Source organism: Ahaetulla prasina, chromosome 3, assembly GCF_028640845.1.
Source record: "Ahaetulla prasina isolate Xishuangbanna chromosome 3, ASM2864084v1, whole genome shotgun sequence".
Taxonomy (NCBI): domain Eukaryota; kingdom Metazoa; phylum Chordata; class Lepidosauria; order Squamata; family Colubridae; genus Ahaetulla; species Ahaetulla prasina.
The window spans coordinates 104,033,687-104,053,113 of record NC_080541.1 but is presented as its reverse complement, the minus strand read 5'-3'; the positions used below and the strand labels follow the sequence as shown (position 1 = coordinate 104,053,113).

At 37.0% G+C, this 19,427-nt stretch overlaps 1 protein-coding gene across 1 annotated transcript in view; it reads right to left on the bottom strand.

Annotated features, from left to right (window-relative positions):
* Positions 1-19,427, bottom strand: part of ADAMTS16 (ADAM metallopeptidase with thrombospondin type 1 motif 16) — a 55,844-nt gene that overhangs the window by 26,243 nt on the left and 10,174 nt on the right. The window contains exons 4-8 of the mRNA XM_058178517.1: positions 9,651-9,924; positions 8,068-8,267; positions 6,358-6,441; positions 1,338-1,497; positions 160-265 (exon numbers count right to left, since the gene is read on the bottom strand). Of these exons, the coding sequence (XP_058034500.1) occupies positions 160-265; positions 1,338-1,497; positions 6,358-6,441; positions 8,068-8,267; positions 9,651-9,924 (824 nt within the window). The remainder of the gene's footprint in view (positions 1-159; positions 266-1,337; positions 1,498-6,357; positions 6,442-8,067; positions 8,268-9,650; positions 9,925-19,427) is intronic.

The window sequence follows — 19,427 nt, the reverse complement described above, 5'->3', positions numbered from 1 at the left end:
TATCAAACTGTGATTAAAATGTAAGTAGTAACCCTACTTAGCGGAAATCACACAGCATGGTTGGATATCTAAAATAATCATCTATTGGTCGTTTTTTGGCAGGAAGGATTTTAAGTTTAAAACTCTTTTGCTGTTCCAAAAACAGATTGAGAAACTTACTTATGTCCAGATTCATGTGCAATAGTAAAAGCAAGTCCAAGTCCAGTATCTTCATTAATAGTGCAGCTGCGGTATTTACTGCACATGCCACTTATTGGTGCAAATCCTGGAGTGTTTAAATGAAAAAAGAAGATGAACAGTATGCCTTACAAAAAAAATGGGATTAAACAATTAAAGAAGAGATGTCTCCCTTTTTTAATCACAAAAAAAGTGGTAAAAGTTGATAGCATATAGTTATTGTGCCTGAGTCACATATTTATTTCCTGCAATCCCTAGAAGCTTCAACTGAGATGCATTACAAGTCCCGTGGATGCATTAGAAACCGGATTTGTCTTTGAGTAGAAAGATGGTGGCACAGAATATTCTCATTCATTAATAAGATTGGTGTCCTTTCCGACTCCTACTTTCCTACTCCCAGAAGCATTAACAAGGAGAAAATGGATAAATCTCTATGTACTTAATATTATTTAGTCTCTGTTTGCAATGGCAATCACTGGATATCATTGTACAAACATTTTAAATAATGGGAATGCTGCTTTTCTCATCATCTAAGCATTGGGACTTAGATGATTTTATTTTTATTTTATTTATTTATTTGTCGTAACAATATATACAAGCATTACATAAAGGATTATATAATATATAAACATATATATGAGGAGAATAGAATAGAATAGAATAGAATTTTTTATTGGCCGTGTGATTGGACACACAAGGAATTTGTCTTGGTGCATATGCTCTCAGTGTACATAAAAGAAAAGATGCGTTCATCAAGGTACAACAAGGTAATATAAACATATATATATATAGGGGAAGAAACAATAGGACAGGAACGGTAGGCACGTTTGTGCTCTTATGCATGCCCCTTAGAGTCCTCTTAGGAATGTGGTGAGGTCAACCATGGATAGATTTTGAGTAAAGCTTTTGGGGTTATGAGAAGAAACCACAGAGTCAGGTAATGCATTCCAAGCATATATAATTCTGTTACAGAAATCGTGTTTTCTGCAATCTAAACTGGAGCGGTTGACATTGAGTTTAAATCTGTTGGTAGCTCTTGTGTTATTGTTATTGAAACTGAAGAATACCTGATTTCAGGTATTTAGCACCTGCATTTGAAGATACCAGTCTTGCTAATGGCTCCTTGGTGCATTTGTGGCCCATTGCATGCAAAGACTTACCTAAAGTATCACAAGGCTCATTTTTCCAGGAACAGATGTCAAAGCCAGTCAGTAAAATTGCATGGTCGTGGCGGCTGCCATCCTTTCCCATCAGCCCAGACTGCCACTGACAAAAGCTACTCAGGGTATGGTCAGCATGGTGATTAATCACAAGGCCTGGCTGCAGACAAGTCAAACAAAAGAACACCTCTGCTCAGGTTTTTTTTTTAAATTGGAAAGTAAAAAATGAGCAAGGATTTTTTTAAAAATAGAGTTTGCAACTGAATAAAAACAGACCAGCACTTTGGGGCAAGATTTGAGAATCAACAGAACACCAATATTTTTCTTCTACGAAAGCAGCTTAGACAAAATAAATTGATGTTTTGGTCTACTTTGCAAAATCAACTTGACATTTTTAGGAACTTCAAAGACCTATTGTTAATGTAAACTCATTAGAAAGGATTGTATTGCCTAATGCAACTCACCAGCCAAGGCCAGGTAATCCATCAGAGCCTTCATACAGAAGTTCTTTCTGGAACTGGAAAGCCAATATATTTATCAAGCCCTTAGCAAAGGACCAGACTTGCCTAGCAAAAATATATGGCTTGGATGCACCCAGATTGGTAGGCCTGGTTTGCATCCTGCCAAGTGATCAATAAATTATGAGCATCGGTTATTATTGCACAAACTCTCTTCAGCTGATTCATTAACTTTCTTTTGTGGCTTATCCAATGGGTTGATATGGCACGTTGGAACACAGAAAATTGTATTTGTTGTTTTCTCTTTCTGAAATTGCAAGTTAGCAACAGTGTTTCCCACTAGAAACAGAGAAACAAAATTTTAGAGTACTGTTTTTAAATCTCAGCTATTTACTTCACCAAATGATGTAGTGCTAATAAGGAAAGGAAAAGGAAAGGAGTCCTTGCAGATTTTACTCCACTGATTATTGCTGATTTTAGGAGGTGGCACTCATCTCCTTTTCAAGGCCATTGAGCCAGTGTTGAGCAAAGATGTTTCTGTGGTAATGTGGTCAGCATGAGATGGAGTGTGGTTTCCTCTCTATCAAAGTAGTAACTATTTATCTACTCGCTTTTGCATGCTTTCAAACTGGTAGGTGGGCAGGAGCTAGGCAAAGACGAGCGCTCACTCCATTGCACAACTCTCGGGTCTTGAACCTGTGCTGTCAGTTTTCCAGCTGACAAGCCCAGTATCTTAACCACTGAGACATTATGTCACCCAATGCAAATAAAGATTATGAAAAGTATGATTACAAGAGATAATAGATACAAAATTCTAGAATTTTTATTATTTTTACAAGATTAGTGGCAAATCTTCACTTTCCTTAATTTAAAAAAAGCTGTTCCACCATTTTCAGATCTTTTCCAGAAACTTCCTCCAGAAAACCTTTTGACTTTCCAAAGCCATAATTTCCTCTTTGGAATTACCAGACTCCATCAGATTTTAATTCTTCATTAGTTAGTTGTATATGCATAGTGAGGTTTGTGATATGTACAGTTTATCTGGATTGCAATGGACTCTTTGCTTTGTCCTTGGAAGTCTAAGTAATACATTTTTGATCAATAAGGAATTTCCAATAGTTGCCTATAATTTTTATAGTAGTGGAGAAGGAACCATATTCTGAAAAATGGAGTAACTCAGTATTCTTGATATGGCTGGGTGGCATAGAAACGTTGAGATTAGACAGGGTGGTACTAATTGCTTGTATTCATGGCTCAGGTTTCTAAAATAGTTCTCAAAAACTATGTAAAGAAATCAGGTACTTCCATTTGTCTATGATATCACCCTTCATAGGTGATGGCTGACTATGGTAACTAAAGCCATTCAACTTTCACTCCAAAAACTCTGGAAGAAAAACATACTGGGTTTAATATTTTCTCTTTTATCTTTGCTGCTGTTCTGTATACCTAAATACCTAAAATATCTGTGATCAGGAGAGAAGAGTGTTGAACACAAAGAGGATATATGAAGCCATTTTCATCTTCTTCTCTAAAACTGACGCAAGATGCCTGGCTAATTGGAGAAGAGGTGAAGTGAACTTTGTTTTATCTAGGAATTTTGTTCAAATATCTTGGAAAGCATTATTGCATAAATGGGGTTAATGTCTGCACTTATGAAAAAGTTATAAGAAAGAAAAGAGTTTATGAAGAGTTAATTAACTTTAAAGGTTAGAATTCAAATAAGACAGATTGACATGAATGGACACTTTATTGATATTTTTGTACCCATTCAAGCCCTTGCTACATATGAAATACGCCTTTTGAGGAACATGACGATATATGTCTGTTTCAGTCGCTATCAGCTCCTAAAAGTTGGCCATAGCTACTGCTGGATCTTGTCCACAATATTAGCATAATGGAATTTATACAGCAAAATCAGTTGTTTCCTAAATATGTCAACTACCAAAACATCACATCCAAAATGTATGGTTTCTGAGCATTAGACTTAAGCATGGATACTGAATAATAAATTAATCCAGAAGACACAGCTCACTTTAAAAAAGAACGTCAAAAAATCTTTAATGTCTTTACAGGGAGGGAGATAGGCAAATCTCTGAAGAGATTATCATATTATGTCTGTCCAATAGTATTACTTTCTCTTAGAATAACGTGTAGGGACAAATTAGGGAAAAACAATGGGAAAGATCTGCCAAAGGCATTTTCCTACAGTATGTACAATTCCAAGTGATTAATCAATTCAAAACTAAACTGTAAACTGTAAAATATAGTTAGGTTTAAATTAACTTTTCCCCCGTTTGCTAGCTAATTTTTAGCTCCTTTATGCTCTTTTTATATGATCTATAGCACACATATGTGGTTATGGATAATCTCAAAGGCAACAGAATAGCAAGCAAAAGATTTAGAGGAGTAGCACTTCCAAGCCAGAGATATAAAGGAAAATTATGTCACAGGTGTAAGATCAAAAGATTATTCTTCCTACTCTTTCAGCTTGGACATGGTCCAAGCATGAAAATCTAAACATTCAGTGTAATTAAGCTGTCACGTTAGGAGCCCTGATCGCTCAGCACATAAAATGAAGCATTACATTGCTAGTAGAGTTTTCTATTGCACAGGAGTTTGGAATCAATTCAAAAGCTAAACAAAAAAAGGATGGAGGGAAGTAATTGATGGGAAAGTAGAAAATATACCATCAACATAGTTGTAACAACTGGAGAGATGATAATCTAAAATTTTTCTTTCATAGATTAAGAAGGAAAGGATGATACCTCAAACTAAACACATTTAAGTGCCTTCAAGTATTTCATTGGATACTCCAGAAATGCACTCAAGAATAAAAATATTCATTAAAGACATTGGAAGAAGATAAAAAGCTCTGGCTTTTCTTTTACTATAAAACACATCTCTTGAAAGGGCTATGCATATATAATCCTTGAGTGGTAGGCATAAACGTATTATTTCCTCATTAATATGCAGATTTTTCCTTCATGTTTCCTGGCCTCAGGGTTGTAATAAATTTGAAATTCCTTCATGCTTGTGATGCTACCATGGTTCATAATGTTTCCTGACAACTATAGAACATGGTTAACAATTCTGGTTCAAACCAGTCCAGAAGTGGCAATCTCTCATAACTGAGTATGAAAGAGGCCAGAATGGTCCTTGAAATGAGGAGGAAATATGAGGGAATTGATCTAGAAGTCTTGAATCATGCAGAATTTCTGCCAGAGAAGCCTAACAGTCTGAACCATTCAGACTGAACCAATTCTAAATCATAACACAATTCTATCAACACTACAATATTCCAACCTAAATGTGCAATTTTTTTGTCTTGTCAAAGAAACAGTCTCACCTGGTGAAATGCACATTCCCTTTCTCCAAATTATCGCTCCTTTGGAACTTGACCCCTGCCCTGGCATTCTCTGTTTCCCTCTAGCTATGCTGAATTTCAGCTGCAGCTTTTGACACTTGATACTTTGCTTGCCTGTTATTGCTTACACAAATTAACTCTTCTTTTTGCTGTGGGCTGCCCTATTCACCTCTGGCCTCACTGGACTGAGATCTAGTTCTCTCTGAACTTTGGCTACATAGAATCTGACCTGGGTGAACTCCTGAGAGAATGGCTCTTCATATAAGACACAAAGCCATACTGAGGTTTGTTTGTTCTTGGCTTGACTGGATGTGCAAATATCACACATTGTAGTTTAGCCAGAGGTGTGAATCAGCCCCTAATTATTTGTTGACCTGTGGTTAAAAATATTCTGGCTAAACACTTCTGTGAAGCAGCCAATATGTGATGCTGTGGTCTGGCCCAGATCCTTTGAACATCATTAAGCAATTTTGCTTATAGTTCCAGACTTCTATGAGAGAAGAGCCAAGCAGCTTAATTTGGTCTGTCATAATGGGACTCCTTTACCCTGAAAGCACTTAAAAATAGTTTTTTAAGTGACAAGCCTGGTGCTCTAGGATCCAGGCCTCTTCCTTTGCAATTGTCCATTGCTCTAGTGTAGCCAAAGAATTAGAAGCTATGTCCATACCATACCGCATACTCTGCATCTGGTCTGAGAAGATTACATTTAGCCTCAATTAGGACAGAGGATAAGGCATTGAGCTTGCAGTGTCTCTGAGAACTAGGGCCAAGTTTCAATACCAAATATTCAGGATGTACATTTATAAAAAAAGAAGACAAGTTCTTATGTTGGGAATGAGTAGTTTGAAACATAGAGATTAATTATACAACATAATTGGGGCATTAAATCAACAAGCTCAATCCTGAACATTCTGTTTCATATGTTTATTCTCTTTAAACTTACATTTGCATAAAGATAAATTCAACCGTGTACAAATGCTACGATGATAAAAGGTAATTTCTCTGAAGCTGCCATACAGCACACATTTCTAGAAATTGTGATTTGACACATCTAGCAGGCACCAAGCTAAGGAAAGATTGTTTTATTCTTATAATGCTACTAAGATACTTCTGTGCTGAGATGTCAAGAACTGAATCCAGGAGCAAGATTAAAAATCAAGATTAATTATTCTACTTTAAAATATTGAATATACTCTACCTGCTCTTCTTCCAAAAGTATCAAGCCAACAACTGCGATGTTGATATTACCTCCAATTGTTCCATCTCTGAACAAAGCAGAAACCTGAAACATATTTTAAAGGAATCATGGAGCAATTAGACTTTGTTAAATGAGTGCCATAAGTAAACTATGATGAAAATATAGGTAGTTCTCAACTTACAACCGTTCATTTCTTGACCATTAAAAGTTACAACGGCACTGAAAAAAGTGACTTATGACCACCATTTTTCACACTTACGTCTATTACAGTATTCCCATGATCATATGATCTAAATCCAGATGCTTGGCAACTGGTTCATATTTGTGACGGTTGCAGTGTCCTGAGGTCATGTGATAATCCTTTGTGAACTTTTAGCAAGCAAAGTCAATGGGGAAACCAGATTCACTTAACAACTATGTTACTAACTTAACAACTGCAATGATTCATTTAATAACTGTGGCTAGAAAGACTGTAAAAGTTTGTAAAATGGGGCAAAACTCACTTAACAAATGTCTCATTTATGAACATAAATTTTGGGCTCAATTATGGTCATAAATTGAGAACTACCTGTACAATGTTTGATTTTCATCCATAGCTATGATGCAGTCTCCTATTTTTGTCTTTATTTAAATAGCACAGAAAAAGAGAAAAAAAATTCATACAAGATATGGGTGGGTGTGTGATAGTATATATTGTCTGTTATTTGTTTCTTAAACATGTGTATTTATAAAGTTTTACACAGCAATTTTAGTGAAAAAGGTTCATGGTAATTATCCATACATAATCTACATGTTTCTATGCATTGAAAGGTATTTGAGAATATGCCTGCATGTGCTTGTGTCCGTCCACCTGCCCATACAGGCAAACAGAGAAGCACATTTGCACTGAGGTCAGCAATGGGAAACAAGCTGTGTCTTTCCAGCTGAATAATAGCTACAGATGAGAAACCTAAGTTCCTCCTTTTTTCTGATTACTCGTTTCTGCCCATTAATGTTATGAAGGTCCTAGAGACATGACGCCTTCTTTTGGTCAGAGTGACCCTGCAGGTTCTGCTTTGAGGATTTCCAGTGGTTTGAAGTGGCTATGCTCATTTCTTGCTTTTGTCAAAGGGAAAAATAGGAGGGGAGCTCAGGTTTAAGAAGAGTCATTGCAAGAATCTTATTGTGCCATGAGCAATAAGTGAGGAACAGGTGAGGCATCAGTGTGGGGCAGTGGTGAAATCCATTTTTTTTTACTACAGGTTCTGTGGGCATGGCTTGGTGGTCATGGCAGTGGAAGAATGCTGCAAAATTCTCATTCCCTCCCCACTCCTGGGGGAAGGGTACTGCAAAACCTCCATTCCCACCCCACTCTGGGGCCAGCAGAGGTGGTATTTGCCGGTTCTCCAAACTGCTCAAAATTTCCACTGCAGGTTCTCCAGAACCTGCTGGATTTCGCCCCTGGTATGGGGTTATGTGTTCAAGCAAAGATGTGGTATGTTAACATACTTGCTAAATGTTACTCATATCCAAGATGTGAATGTTGTTACGTCTCTATTACGTTGGACTCTATTAAAGTCATCATAGAAATCAAATGTTTTCAGTATCGTAAGCAGAATAAACTTTTGTCTGGGAGCAAGGGGAGATACATTCTTGTTGGAGGAGTCTTAGACAATTATAATATGGATTCTGTATAAATGTTCAGTAATCAACTGAAAGGAACATCCGTACCATATTAAGTACAGTTAGAACATAAGTAGTAATATTCTCATAGCCATGATTTTGCATCATCTTTTTGTCAACCACCACCAAAGTCTCAACATTGAACTCTTTGGTCTTATGGGCTTTCAGAAGCGACCGCTTGTTTCTCAGCAGAAGGTTATATTCATCTGGCAAGATATAGGTGTCTCCCCCTGGAGGCTGAGGCATATCTGTAACAAGACAAAAAATGTTCAAATAACACTCATTTATATAGGTTCACGTGAATGATAAAATCAAACCAAACCAGCAAACTGAAAATAAGCAAGAATAAAAATCAAAGATATTATGATTTCCAGTGTCATAATATGGAGATCTACATGTACTCCCACATTTGAGGCTGCACTAACTTATAATTTTTAACATGATACTTCCTCCTATTATAGGTTCTCCTCAACGTACGACCATAATTCGGTCCAGAATTTCCATTGCTAAGCATTCTTAAGTCATACCAAACTTTTACAACCTTTTTATCCATGGTTGTTAAGTGAATTACTACAGCTATTAAATGAATCATACAGTCATTAAGCAAATCCATTCTCCCCCATTGACTTTGCTTGTTGGAAGCTGGCTGGGAAGGTTGCAACTGACAATCACATGACCTGGGGATGCTACAAGCATTGTTAAGTACATGCCATTTGTCTTAATTCTTCCCCTCGGAACCTCCATTTCAGCTTGCAATGTGCCAGGGAGAGCCCATGGAGGCCCAAACGGAGCTTCCAAGGAGTGGATCCGCCCCTCTGAAGCTCCATTTTGACCTGCAACATGCAGGATGAATGTTGCAGAGCCTCTGCCGTTGTTTGTAAGAGCGAACAACAGCCATGGTGCTACAAGGTTTTTAGTTTCAGGACTTGTTCTTAAGTTCTGTGTGTGGGGGGTGCTTGTTGCCCAACTTTGAACGTTCTCTAAGGGAGCGCTCGTAACCTGGGGATTACCTGCACCATTAATTGTGCATTAATTTTCCCTGATTAAATCAATGCAGCTTAAGAGTGCTTCATTTGTCTGAGTGGGGCCAAAGATAAGTATAATTTGATAGTCTGATTTTGTTTAAGGTGATTTAAACTATGTCTTCTGCCCATTGGCTGGGATTTGGACCCCATCCAAAACATCTTTCCTATCAGGTTATTTCCTTCTAAGATTAAAAAAGGGAAAATATGCAGATATATTCAAAAGCGAACATAAATTTCAGCGCCCTAATAATAATGAAAAAAATAGAAGAAAGCATTAAATACAGCACATCATTGATTGATTGTTCCCAGTTAAGGAGTTAAAGCATTAGGAAAAAAGAATTTTGAACAGTGAAGCCTAACATGATAATAAATTTACACTACAAACACTGTGATGTCAATTTGTTTGTATATTTGATATGGAATTACATTAGAGCAACCTCTCACACATTACATTATGCAAAGTAGTATGTTCAATTGAACTTCATTTCTTGATTACATCTTATGTGTGAAAACGTTTATTTGCTGGGAAAAGCAGAACTGAATGTCAAATTAGCAGTCTTAAAAATACATCAAGTAATAAACAGAGGAAGAGACATCTTTACATACATTTTTTACGCCTTCCACAAAAGTGCTGTTTTTGACGCCACTCAGAATTGCGAGATGGTTGGCTATCTTGAAAGACATAATTGTGAGCCTCTTGCTGACTCTCATCAGTTCCAATTACCTCATTATTATCCATTACTAGTTTAGGTTCGATTGATCTTTTATATAGTACATGAGAATGGTGACCACCAGAAACAGAAATGTTATGTTTAAGTGCAATATTTGGAGGTAGTGGTTTCAAAAAGTAATCCGCTTCCTGCGTCCTGATCAAGCCTGACTAGAAAAAGAAAAAAAAAAACAGTTAGAAACAAGGGCAGTGGCTGCTAACTATTCTAGAGAAAGGTCCCTTCAATTATTTTCCCATGCTCAGCTTTCAGATGCCGCTTTTACAAATTGCCTAAATCTCATGGTGGTTATATGCAAACCAGTATTTTCAAAGCAGAAAGCCTAGGGGTGAATATTGCCTCCTCTCTAAGATACTTTTTCTCACTACCTTACGACAACAACTAAGTATCATTATTCCAATGCTAACCACAATTTATACCAACGTAGGTTTCAGTAGCTCTGTACAGGGGTTAGATTTAACAAGCTTTAATAATGTATGTAAGGTATCTGGAGCATCATTTAAGCCCCAAATTCCAGTTCAGTCATTGATTTTTGCACTTTGAGGATAAAGTTCTGAGAGAAGTCTATCTGTATTTACCTGAATGCAGTTATAGGTTTCCATGGGACAGGAAGTCTTGCTTGTGCCAAACAACTGTAAGCTCTCACTGGGCCATTTTTTTGAATAAGTGAAGATCAGAGACAAAGCATTCACCTACCATGAATAATTGGTGCCTAATCTTATTGTAAATAGGAGAATGGAGGATGTAGTGATTAATATATTCCACTTGACTGGCACCACAGGGACAGAAACATTGTTCAACAGGGCACTTACAAATCTCCCTTCAAGTCATGCTGAAGGCATGGCCTGCACGTGAACATTGGTAAGCCTTTTTCAGATACTCGGAGAGACTTCTATGATTTCTAAAGTGATATTAGCCTCTCTCTAATATGTTCTATCCCAAGAACTACTGTATTTTTCAGAGTATAAGACACACTCCCCCCCCCCAAAAGAGGCTGAAAATTTGGGTGCGTCTTATACTCTGAATGTAGCTTTTTTGAAGCTTTTTTTAGCCCTAATGAATCGCTAATGAGTGAAGTGTGAAGTGATCTTCCATGCTTTGCCTGCTCCCTCCGACTATCAGCTGTGCTTTAGAAGCTTTTTTTCAGCCCTAATGAGACACTAACAAGTGAAATGATCTCGTGCTTTCCTGCTTTTCTCATTGCTCCTCCTCCTCTTTCCAAAGATCAGTTGTGCTTTAGAAGCTGTTTTTTATCCCCAAACACGTGTGCATGCTCAAAACCAGCAAACTAATGTATTGAAATTGACCAGACTAAAGACGCTAGCCAGATGAATATCTGGTAGGCAGATTATTTTTCCTATTTTCCTCCCCAAAAACTAAGCTGTGTCTTATACTCTGGTGTGTTTTATACTCTGAAAAATACAGTAAGTCTCCCCCAAAGTGGATTTACAGTATATCAAAAGTTTGCCCACTGATTCTTAGCTGTCTGGCAAGGTAGGATTCTTGTAAGCTTTTAGTTTCTTACAGTGTTCTAAAATACAAGTTCCTGGGTGATGTTCTTTGGTAATGATGAAGATATTCTTTGGTGATGATGAAAGGTAACCCTACCTCCATCCTCAGGTAAAGCCCACAACTACCTTCCAGCAATTATATTCCAGATTGCAAAGGAACTGAAACGCAGCTTCAGAAATTGTAGGAGAAGAAGAAAACATCCCCATAGCATATACAGGGAAAGGCCACAATGTAGAAAAAACCAAAGTGAAGGCTGCCTTAAATTTCTGTTCTTATAGTGTTCTGAATTAAGCAAATCATAAAAATCTGAGAACATTCCAGAGTAGTATTTCTTGGGTTTTAACTTGCAGTCAGAACAGTTTCAGAATAAGACTCATTGTGTAGAACTCACCAGTTACACACTGACTATAACATTTTCTCCAGAATTAAAAGTTTTCTCTATCTTCATTCCATATCAATGCCTGTTGATAGTGAGGAAAAGGAACACTATCTTTTTCAGGCATGTAGGTCATACTTACATTATCAAGCACTGCAGAGCAACGAGCAGGTAAGATTTACTGCAAAATGTTATTTAATTTTTCCCAAAATCGTAGTGGCAGGAATTTTCCTCATATTATCAAGGCATCCACCTCTGTAATGTTGGGGTTATGCAACCATTGAGATTTGATTGCCAAGAGGCTTTCCAGAATGAGTGGGGGCCCAAATGTACCACCTGTCTATAATTCTTAAAGCAGCTATGCACTGCCATATGGTCTAGAAAAAAAATACAACTGCTTTAAAGTATAGCAGATAAACACTCTTCTTGTGCCCCTGTATGGTGCAAAGGATTGTTTAGGAATTAAATATGAAGCACTGCACAGGACTATTTAAAGAGTGGAAAAAGTGTAGAAATCTTGTCATTTGGAAATTCCAAAATGACACTTTAATAACCCTATCAAAGGAAAATATGATAATGGAAGAATGAATCAGCTAATAGGTCTTTTGCACCACTGACCACTATGACTTTATATTTCATAATAATAAGATCAAGTGTTCTTTTGTCTTCTGGGTCAAACCTGTAGTAGTTTTTATAGTTTTCAAGCTTTATCAGGAAAGACTCCTACTTGTTATTGTGTTGCCATAACAACTTACAAAACACCATGTACCTCAATATGCTGCATTATTAGTATACACCTGATGATGGTGTGGGAACTCTAAGTGAAAGTTCCATATTCAGGGAAAGTTATGACTAGGGAGAAAAAGATATTTGAACCTGAAATCCAGATTGACAAAATATGTTTCAAATGGAACCAAAGATTAGTTCTTCTGACAAGATGTGAGATAGCTCAGATATTTCTAGGCTTATATGTCATATACATAAATATTTGTCCAAAATTTGAGGAATTCACTTTTTACAGCATTAAAAGTAATAATGACAAGATGGGATTGGTATACAAATATGTCTATAGACCTATTATAAATTAACCCAAGAACAAGATTACCTGGACATAGGATTGGTTCATGTAAATAATAAAAACAGTTTCTCAGATTTTTAAAGGACATTTTAGAACATTAAGGTGCTAGATTTACAAAGGAATTTACTTTCTGATAGTGCTAGAGATGATCTAAATAATTTCAAATTCATCGCTTCTTTACATTTTTTTTTTGCTGAAAACCCAAATTGTTAGTCTTGAAACTCCTTCCTGTCCTTTTCTCCTCTTCCTCCTGTTTTTGTTCATTGCCCATCTTAAGGAAGAAGACTTCTATGGAACTCAGAAGCTTTTTCTGCTCTATATGTCTCACTTGTAATTCCTTATAATGACATGTTTTGCTCATTGTTTGGGCTCTGCATTTGTGACAATTGCAGTGTCATGACGTGACATGAGTGCCATTTGTAACCTTCCCAGTTGGTTTCTGATAAGTAAAGTCATTGGGAAGTAAGATCCAATCAGAGTCGGTCACTGGAATTAGAGGAATTAGACAGCTCTTCTGAGCTGTCCGCTATACTCTGGTAGAGAGAGAGAAGTTCCTGGAGGCTCCAGCATGAGTCTGAAAACTCAGAAGACAAAACCTCTGGTCCCAGTGACCGACCGAGATTGGATCTTGCAACATTATCTTGGTACATGTATGTTTGCCTTTATTCACTGGAAAGTCATCAGGGAATGTGATATCTTCCTTAAAGACCAGGATAATTTGCTTAATAACTGGGGCAAAAAAGCAGTGGGGAAATCCTCTGAGGATTTCCACTGGTTCACTGGCCACGCATGCATGGTGCGTGTCAAATGCGCACTGTGTGTGTGCATGCGCAGTGAGCATCAAAAACACTCTGTGCATGCACAGTGCACCCAAATGCACGCTGTACAAGCACATGCACAGTGCAGCCAAATGCATGCTATGCATGTATGCGCAGTGTGTGCCAAATGCACGCTGCACACACATGTGCAGTGTGCACCAAATGCATGCTGCATGTGCATGTGCAGTGCACACCAAACGCACGCTTCGCACAGAAAAAGAAGGCTTGACAAGGTAAGTAGAACAGCAGGGGGAGAACAACTGTGCCGCATGATTTAGATTCGCTAGAATGTAGGATTTCCTGCTTTCTAGCAAATATAAACCACGCAGCACAGCTGATCTTTGGAAATAGCAGTTTGGATGAATCGGTAGCTTTTTTTACTACCGGTTCTCCCAAACCGGTAGCATTTCACCCCTGCAAAAAAGGCTGTAAAATCAGGTGAGGTAACATGATGACCACACTGCTTAATGATGATTTTTCTAGCTCCAAATATGGTTGTAAATGATGTACTTCACTATCTGTATTTTTCATATAAGCTACAAAATCCTTATTACTGATAAAATACTGATTACTACATTATGTGGATGTTTCATCACAGATTTACAGACAGATTTTTTTTTCTATCCAAAATGGAGACACTCATTTACTAAGCTGTGAAACATGTACAACTAAACATAAGTCCGTTCTTGGTTGTTAGTTTTATAATTAATACAACTTGAGATGTATAAGTAGTCAAACTGAGAATATAAATCCTGGGAGCACGAAATTATTTTGCTGTTTTATAGTCACCCAAGAAGAGGAAACACTTGTTAAACAAATCTCCAAGCGTATGAAGGGGTGGCTAATTAATTGATTGCCCCTTTATCGCGTATCATTGTTTTTATACTTTGAAAGTGGAAAAAGTCTCAAATCACCTTGAACATTATGTTTCAATAAATAATAAGCTAAAACTTAAGCACTTCTGAATATAAATTAGACTTTCTTTCCTGGGTGGAACCTATGGGTGGGAGTAAGGGATTTTGGTAAAAATAAATAGCATAATCCTGGCATTCTAATAAAGAGACATCATGTTATCTCATGACAAAATATATCTGTAATTAAGTGAAGTCATCTCCCTACAGAACATTAAATCCACTTCACAAGTTTTTAATATTAATATACAGATACTTACAGCAGTTCATAAATACACTGAAGAATGACATGTATTAATATGAAGAGTTAGTTTTTTACACAATGTGGATAATTTCAGAATCTCTTCTCATCTATGCTTCTTGCATTGGCCATTTTATAAAGCTATTCCTTGAGCATTCTAAAAATAAGATGACTTAGCAAAGAAAAAAAGCTTAATGTTTTTTTTTTAAACTTACAATAGAAGTAACTTTTTTCCTTGGCTGCCATGGAGTCAATTGATGTTATATTTTCCACCAGAATTCCAGGAAACACATGCAGTGCAAGGAGATTGAAAGGGGACAACACTTTTGGTTTTAAAATGAATTCATAATTATCATAATATAATTATTAAAGAACACGCAGATTTTCCCTACTCGCATATTTTTTCTGAAATTTCCATCTCCGCAGAAGAATGAGAATATTATTTTTATGAAATGGAGAATTTCAATTAAATTTCAAATAGGTTGAAAACGCATCAACAGAAGCTTACTAAGTATGCTGGCCATACAGTGAAAAATGGATGTGCATGAATACTTTACCCAACATCTTCAATAACCATATATCAAAGTATCAAATAAAATATGAACACAATATTCAAAACATTATATCATTCAGTTAATTTTTCATTACTCGCTAATCAAATGTATCAGCTGAGTTCCCACTAGGATGCACTATTTACTTAGTCTGTGAAATTACATCATATTTGTTTGATGCTCTAGTCATCATCTACATGTAGGATGGTGGCCATGATTACATCTTCTCCCTTTTATATTCATGTGATGTTAAAAAGTGCCAGGCAATCAATCAAGGCCTTAAACTGCATAGTGATAACCACAGCTTGGTTCTTGGATGCCTCCGGTCATCAAATAATGAAAATGCATGTCTGAAATCCACCGTATAGACAATTGTAACCATATAGACAAGTCCACTGTATAGACAAGTGCAACCCTAACAATACTACTAACAAAATTATGCACAGTGAAGAGAAAGCTGGCAAGGCCTGCCATCTTTCTTATCACACTTGATTACTTACTCATTTGAATGATTATTCTGCAAACAGATAGAAGAATTACTTCTTTCACTATTGATTTAGGGGATTTACAATCAAGATCAAGTGAGGTACTAATACCACTCTATAAAGCCTTAGTAAGACTATACCTAGAATACTTATTTATTTATTTAGTTTGTCAAACATGTACGAGATAACAGGAATAAGTATAAACGTGGATATTAATACAGGAAATGGGTATGAATAAATGGGGACAGTAGGACAGGGAGGGAAGCAACGCTGGTGTGCTTATGCACGCCCCTTACAGACCTCTTAGGAATGGGGTGAGGTCAACTGCAGACAGTTTAAGATTAAAGTTATGAGGGGTTGAGGATGTAACAATAGAGTCAGGTAGTGCATTCCAGGCATTGACCACTCTGTGCTGAAGTCGTATTTTCTGCAATCGATCCAGTTTTGGTCACCACTCTATAAAAAAATATGTTGAGACTCTAGAAAGAGTGCAGAGCAGAAAAACCAAGCTGATTAGGGGACTGGAAGCTAAAACATACGATGAAAGGTTGCAGGAACTGGGCATAGCTAGTCTAATGAAGAGAAGGACCAGGGGAGACATGATAGTTGTGTTCCAATATTTGAGGAGCTGCCACAGAAAGGAAGGGATCAAGCTATTTTCTGAAGGACTTGAAGGCAGACAAGGAATAATGGATAGAAACTGCACAAGGAGAGATTCAACCTGAAAATAAGGATAAATTTTCTGACAGTGAGAGCAATCAACCAATAGAACAGCTTGCCTTCAGAAGTTGTAGGAGCTTCATCACTGGAAGCTTTCAAGAGGAGACTTGACTGCCATCTGTTAAAAACAGTGTAAGGTCTGCTTGGGTGGGGGGTTGGATTAGATGATCTACAAGGTCCCTTCTAACTCTGTAACCTGTATCTAAGATACTCAATGATGGAAATTGCCTTAAAGAAACTTCAAGAATTAGCTCCATTTAGGATCAATATACTGGGATCAAGAATATAGCCATAATCTTCAATGAGAATGTATTGTTCTTCAATCAGTATTGTAGATAGAATGTATCACATGATATGGGTAAAAAAGCAAAATAAGGAGTTATGCATTCATGGTGTATAGGAGTCTCTTAGCACACTAGTCAATATAGAACTTCGTCTAAGTAATTGCTATGACTAACCAAACCTAAATAGTGGGCCATATTTGGCCCAGGTTATGTTAGAGATATTCCCTTCTAACTCAACACATGATACAGAGTGGGAACTGGAAAAATTAAAATTAGATTGTTCATAATCCAGCATTGGGAAAGCCCACCACAATGCCTCTTTTGACCTTATTTATTTTGGGATGGGGGAGTAAACTGTAACAAAACACCCCTGATTTCTCCCCCAGTTTTCATTAGCTTAAAGAGATTGGCAGCCAATATAGTAGAACTCTTTCCATACTTAAATGGGAATAAAGGCCACTGAAGTCAATATAACTTAACAAAGAGTAAGCATATGTAGATTTGTTTGCTTTCCTGAACTCTAATTTCTACAATCCCTCTGAGAATATTTATACTTGCCATTGAGGGGATAACTTTTCTGTGAATGAATGATTGTAGATATGAAAATGGGGCTAAATTAATTTTATAAATGGAATGCTATATTTTACAATTAATCTTAACTGACAGTGATTAGTACAATTCATAGTAATTTAATATTTTGTACTGGCCCTGTCTTTTTTGGGACCATGGATTCTGGCAAGTGTAAGGGTGTATATGCATAGCTCAATACAAGTATGTCATATACACACTTTAATTGGAGGAATAAAATCTCCAGGACTGGTCTCAGTGGGAGTTAATAACCCTAAATAAGAAGTTATGAAAGCTAGATTGTTTACAGAACGTTTCTGTTTATTTATACGTTTTCTGGGTGGTCAAATATTTTTTATGAGAAATTATCTGAAATTCATGGTTCCATAGTAAAGCTGGAATAGGAACTTAACACACTTGTCTTTTCCATAAAACAAATCAGTCACATCAGATGGCTAACAATACAGAAGGGCTCAGGATGGGAGACTGGGTAACAATAAGATGGAATGACTGATAAAACTGAGTATTTCTTTCAGTCTCTAAGATCTTTGTTCTCCTTCCCACATAAGGTGAATGAATGGGTGAATGAATGAATGAATGAATGAATGATAGTCTGATGACAAAGTATGCTCTGATCTGAGTCACCACTGAGCAACAAATCCAATACTTTCCCTTCTTTTACTTCCTAGTATGGTGTTATACCTAATCAAACCACAAAGATCCTGCAGGAAAAGGGCTGTATGGACAACCGTGGGATCTGGCAGGGTGAGAGCTGTGAACCATAAACACAAAGCTTTTACAGTGTCCCAGTATAACAGATATAGTGCCCTTGCTGACCTAAATAGGAACACTAAAGTGACAGATCAAGGTAGTTGTGATACTGATAACTCAAACAATCAAGGGATTATGGTTCAAGATGAAGAACTTACTTTGGAAAAGTGTGAACCTACTTTGGAAAAGTGTGTATCAAGTATTACAGATCGGTCACACAAGAAGAGCACAGTATCCAAAAAGAGAAGCCACCTTCTGATTGGTGATTCAATTGTAAGGGATGTAAATTTAGGAAAGGATATGGAGGTTTTGAAAGACGTCAGGTGTCTACCTGGTGCTACTGCCAGCAGAGACAAGAGGCGTATTCTTAAGATAGTCAAGAATGCCAGTAAGGATTCTGATGTTGATGCTATTATACATCTTGGCACAAATGATCTGTCCCAAAAGGATGTGCTTTCTGTGCAGAATGATTTCCAGAGCTTAGGGTATGAACTTAATAGCATAGGTTGTAGGCTTAACTTTTCAGAGGTTTTACCAGTACATAAGGAACAAAAGGTAAAGGCCAGCGTGTAGTGGAGTTTAATGTGTGGCTAAAGGAGTGGTGTAAAAGGAAGGCTTTGGTTTTATTAGTCATGATGTCTGCAACTGGTCCAATGAAAAATTGTACAAAGAGATGGATTGCATCCATCAAAGAAAGGACTGAGTTACTTAGCAATACATTCACAGATTTTCTGGATAAACATTTAAACTGAACAGTGGGGACAGAGAATTAACTGATATAGAAAATTTCTGTCCCCAGCAATCGAAAACTAAAAGGGTTATCAGTGCATGTAACATAGATGTCTGTATGGGTAAGACTATCAACCATGCTATCAAGCAAAACCAAGCATTTAACAGTGAGTGCCATACCATGTGCACTAAACCAACAGGTGGCAAGAAAGTAGGGCAGTCAACACAGGTTATGTAGACAGTAAACACAAGATCAATCCAAATGGACTCAAATGTCTATACACCAATGCACAGAGTATGAGGAATAAACAGGGTGAATTAGAAATCCAAGTAAATGAGGGTAAATATGATATTGTTGCCATTACGGAAACTTGGTGGGATGAAACTGACAAATGGAACATACAGCTAGAGGATATAAATTATTTAAAAGAAATAGACCAAATAAAAGAGGAGGTGGAGTTGCACTATATATAAGAAATAACTACATCTCTACAGAAATAGAGCACAACAATGATGAAAATCATCTTGAATGTATTTGGGTCAATATAAAAGGGTGAAAACGATATTGCCATAGGTCTATACTATAGGCCACCCAACCAAACAGAGGAAGTA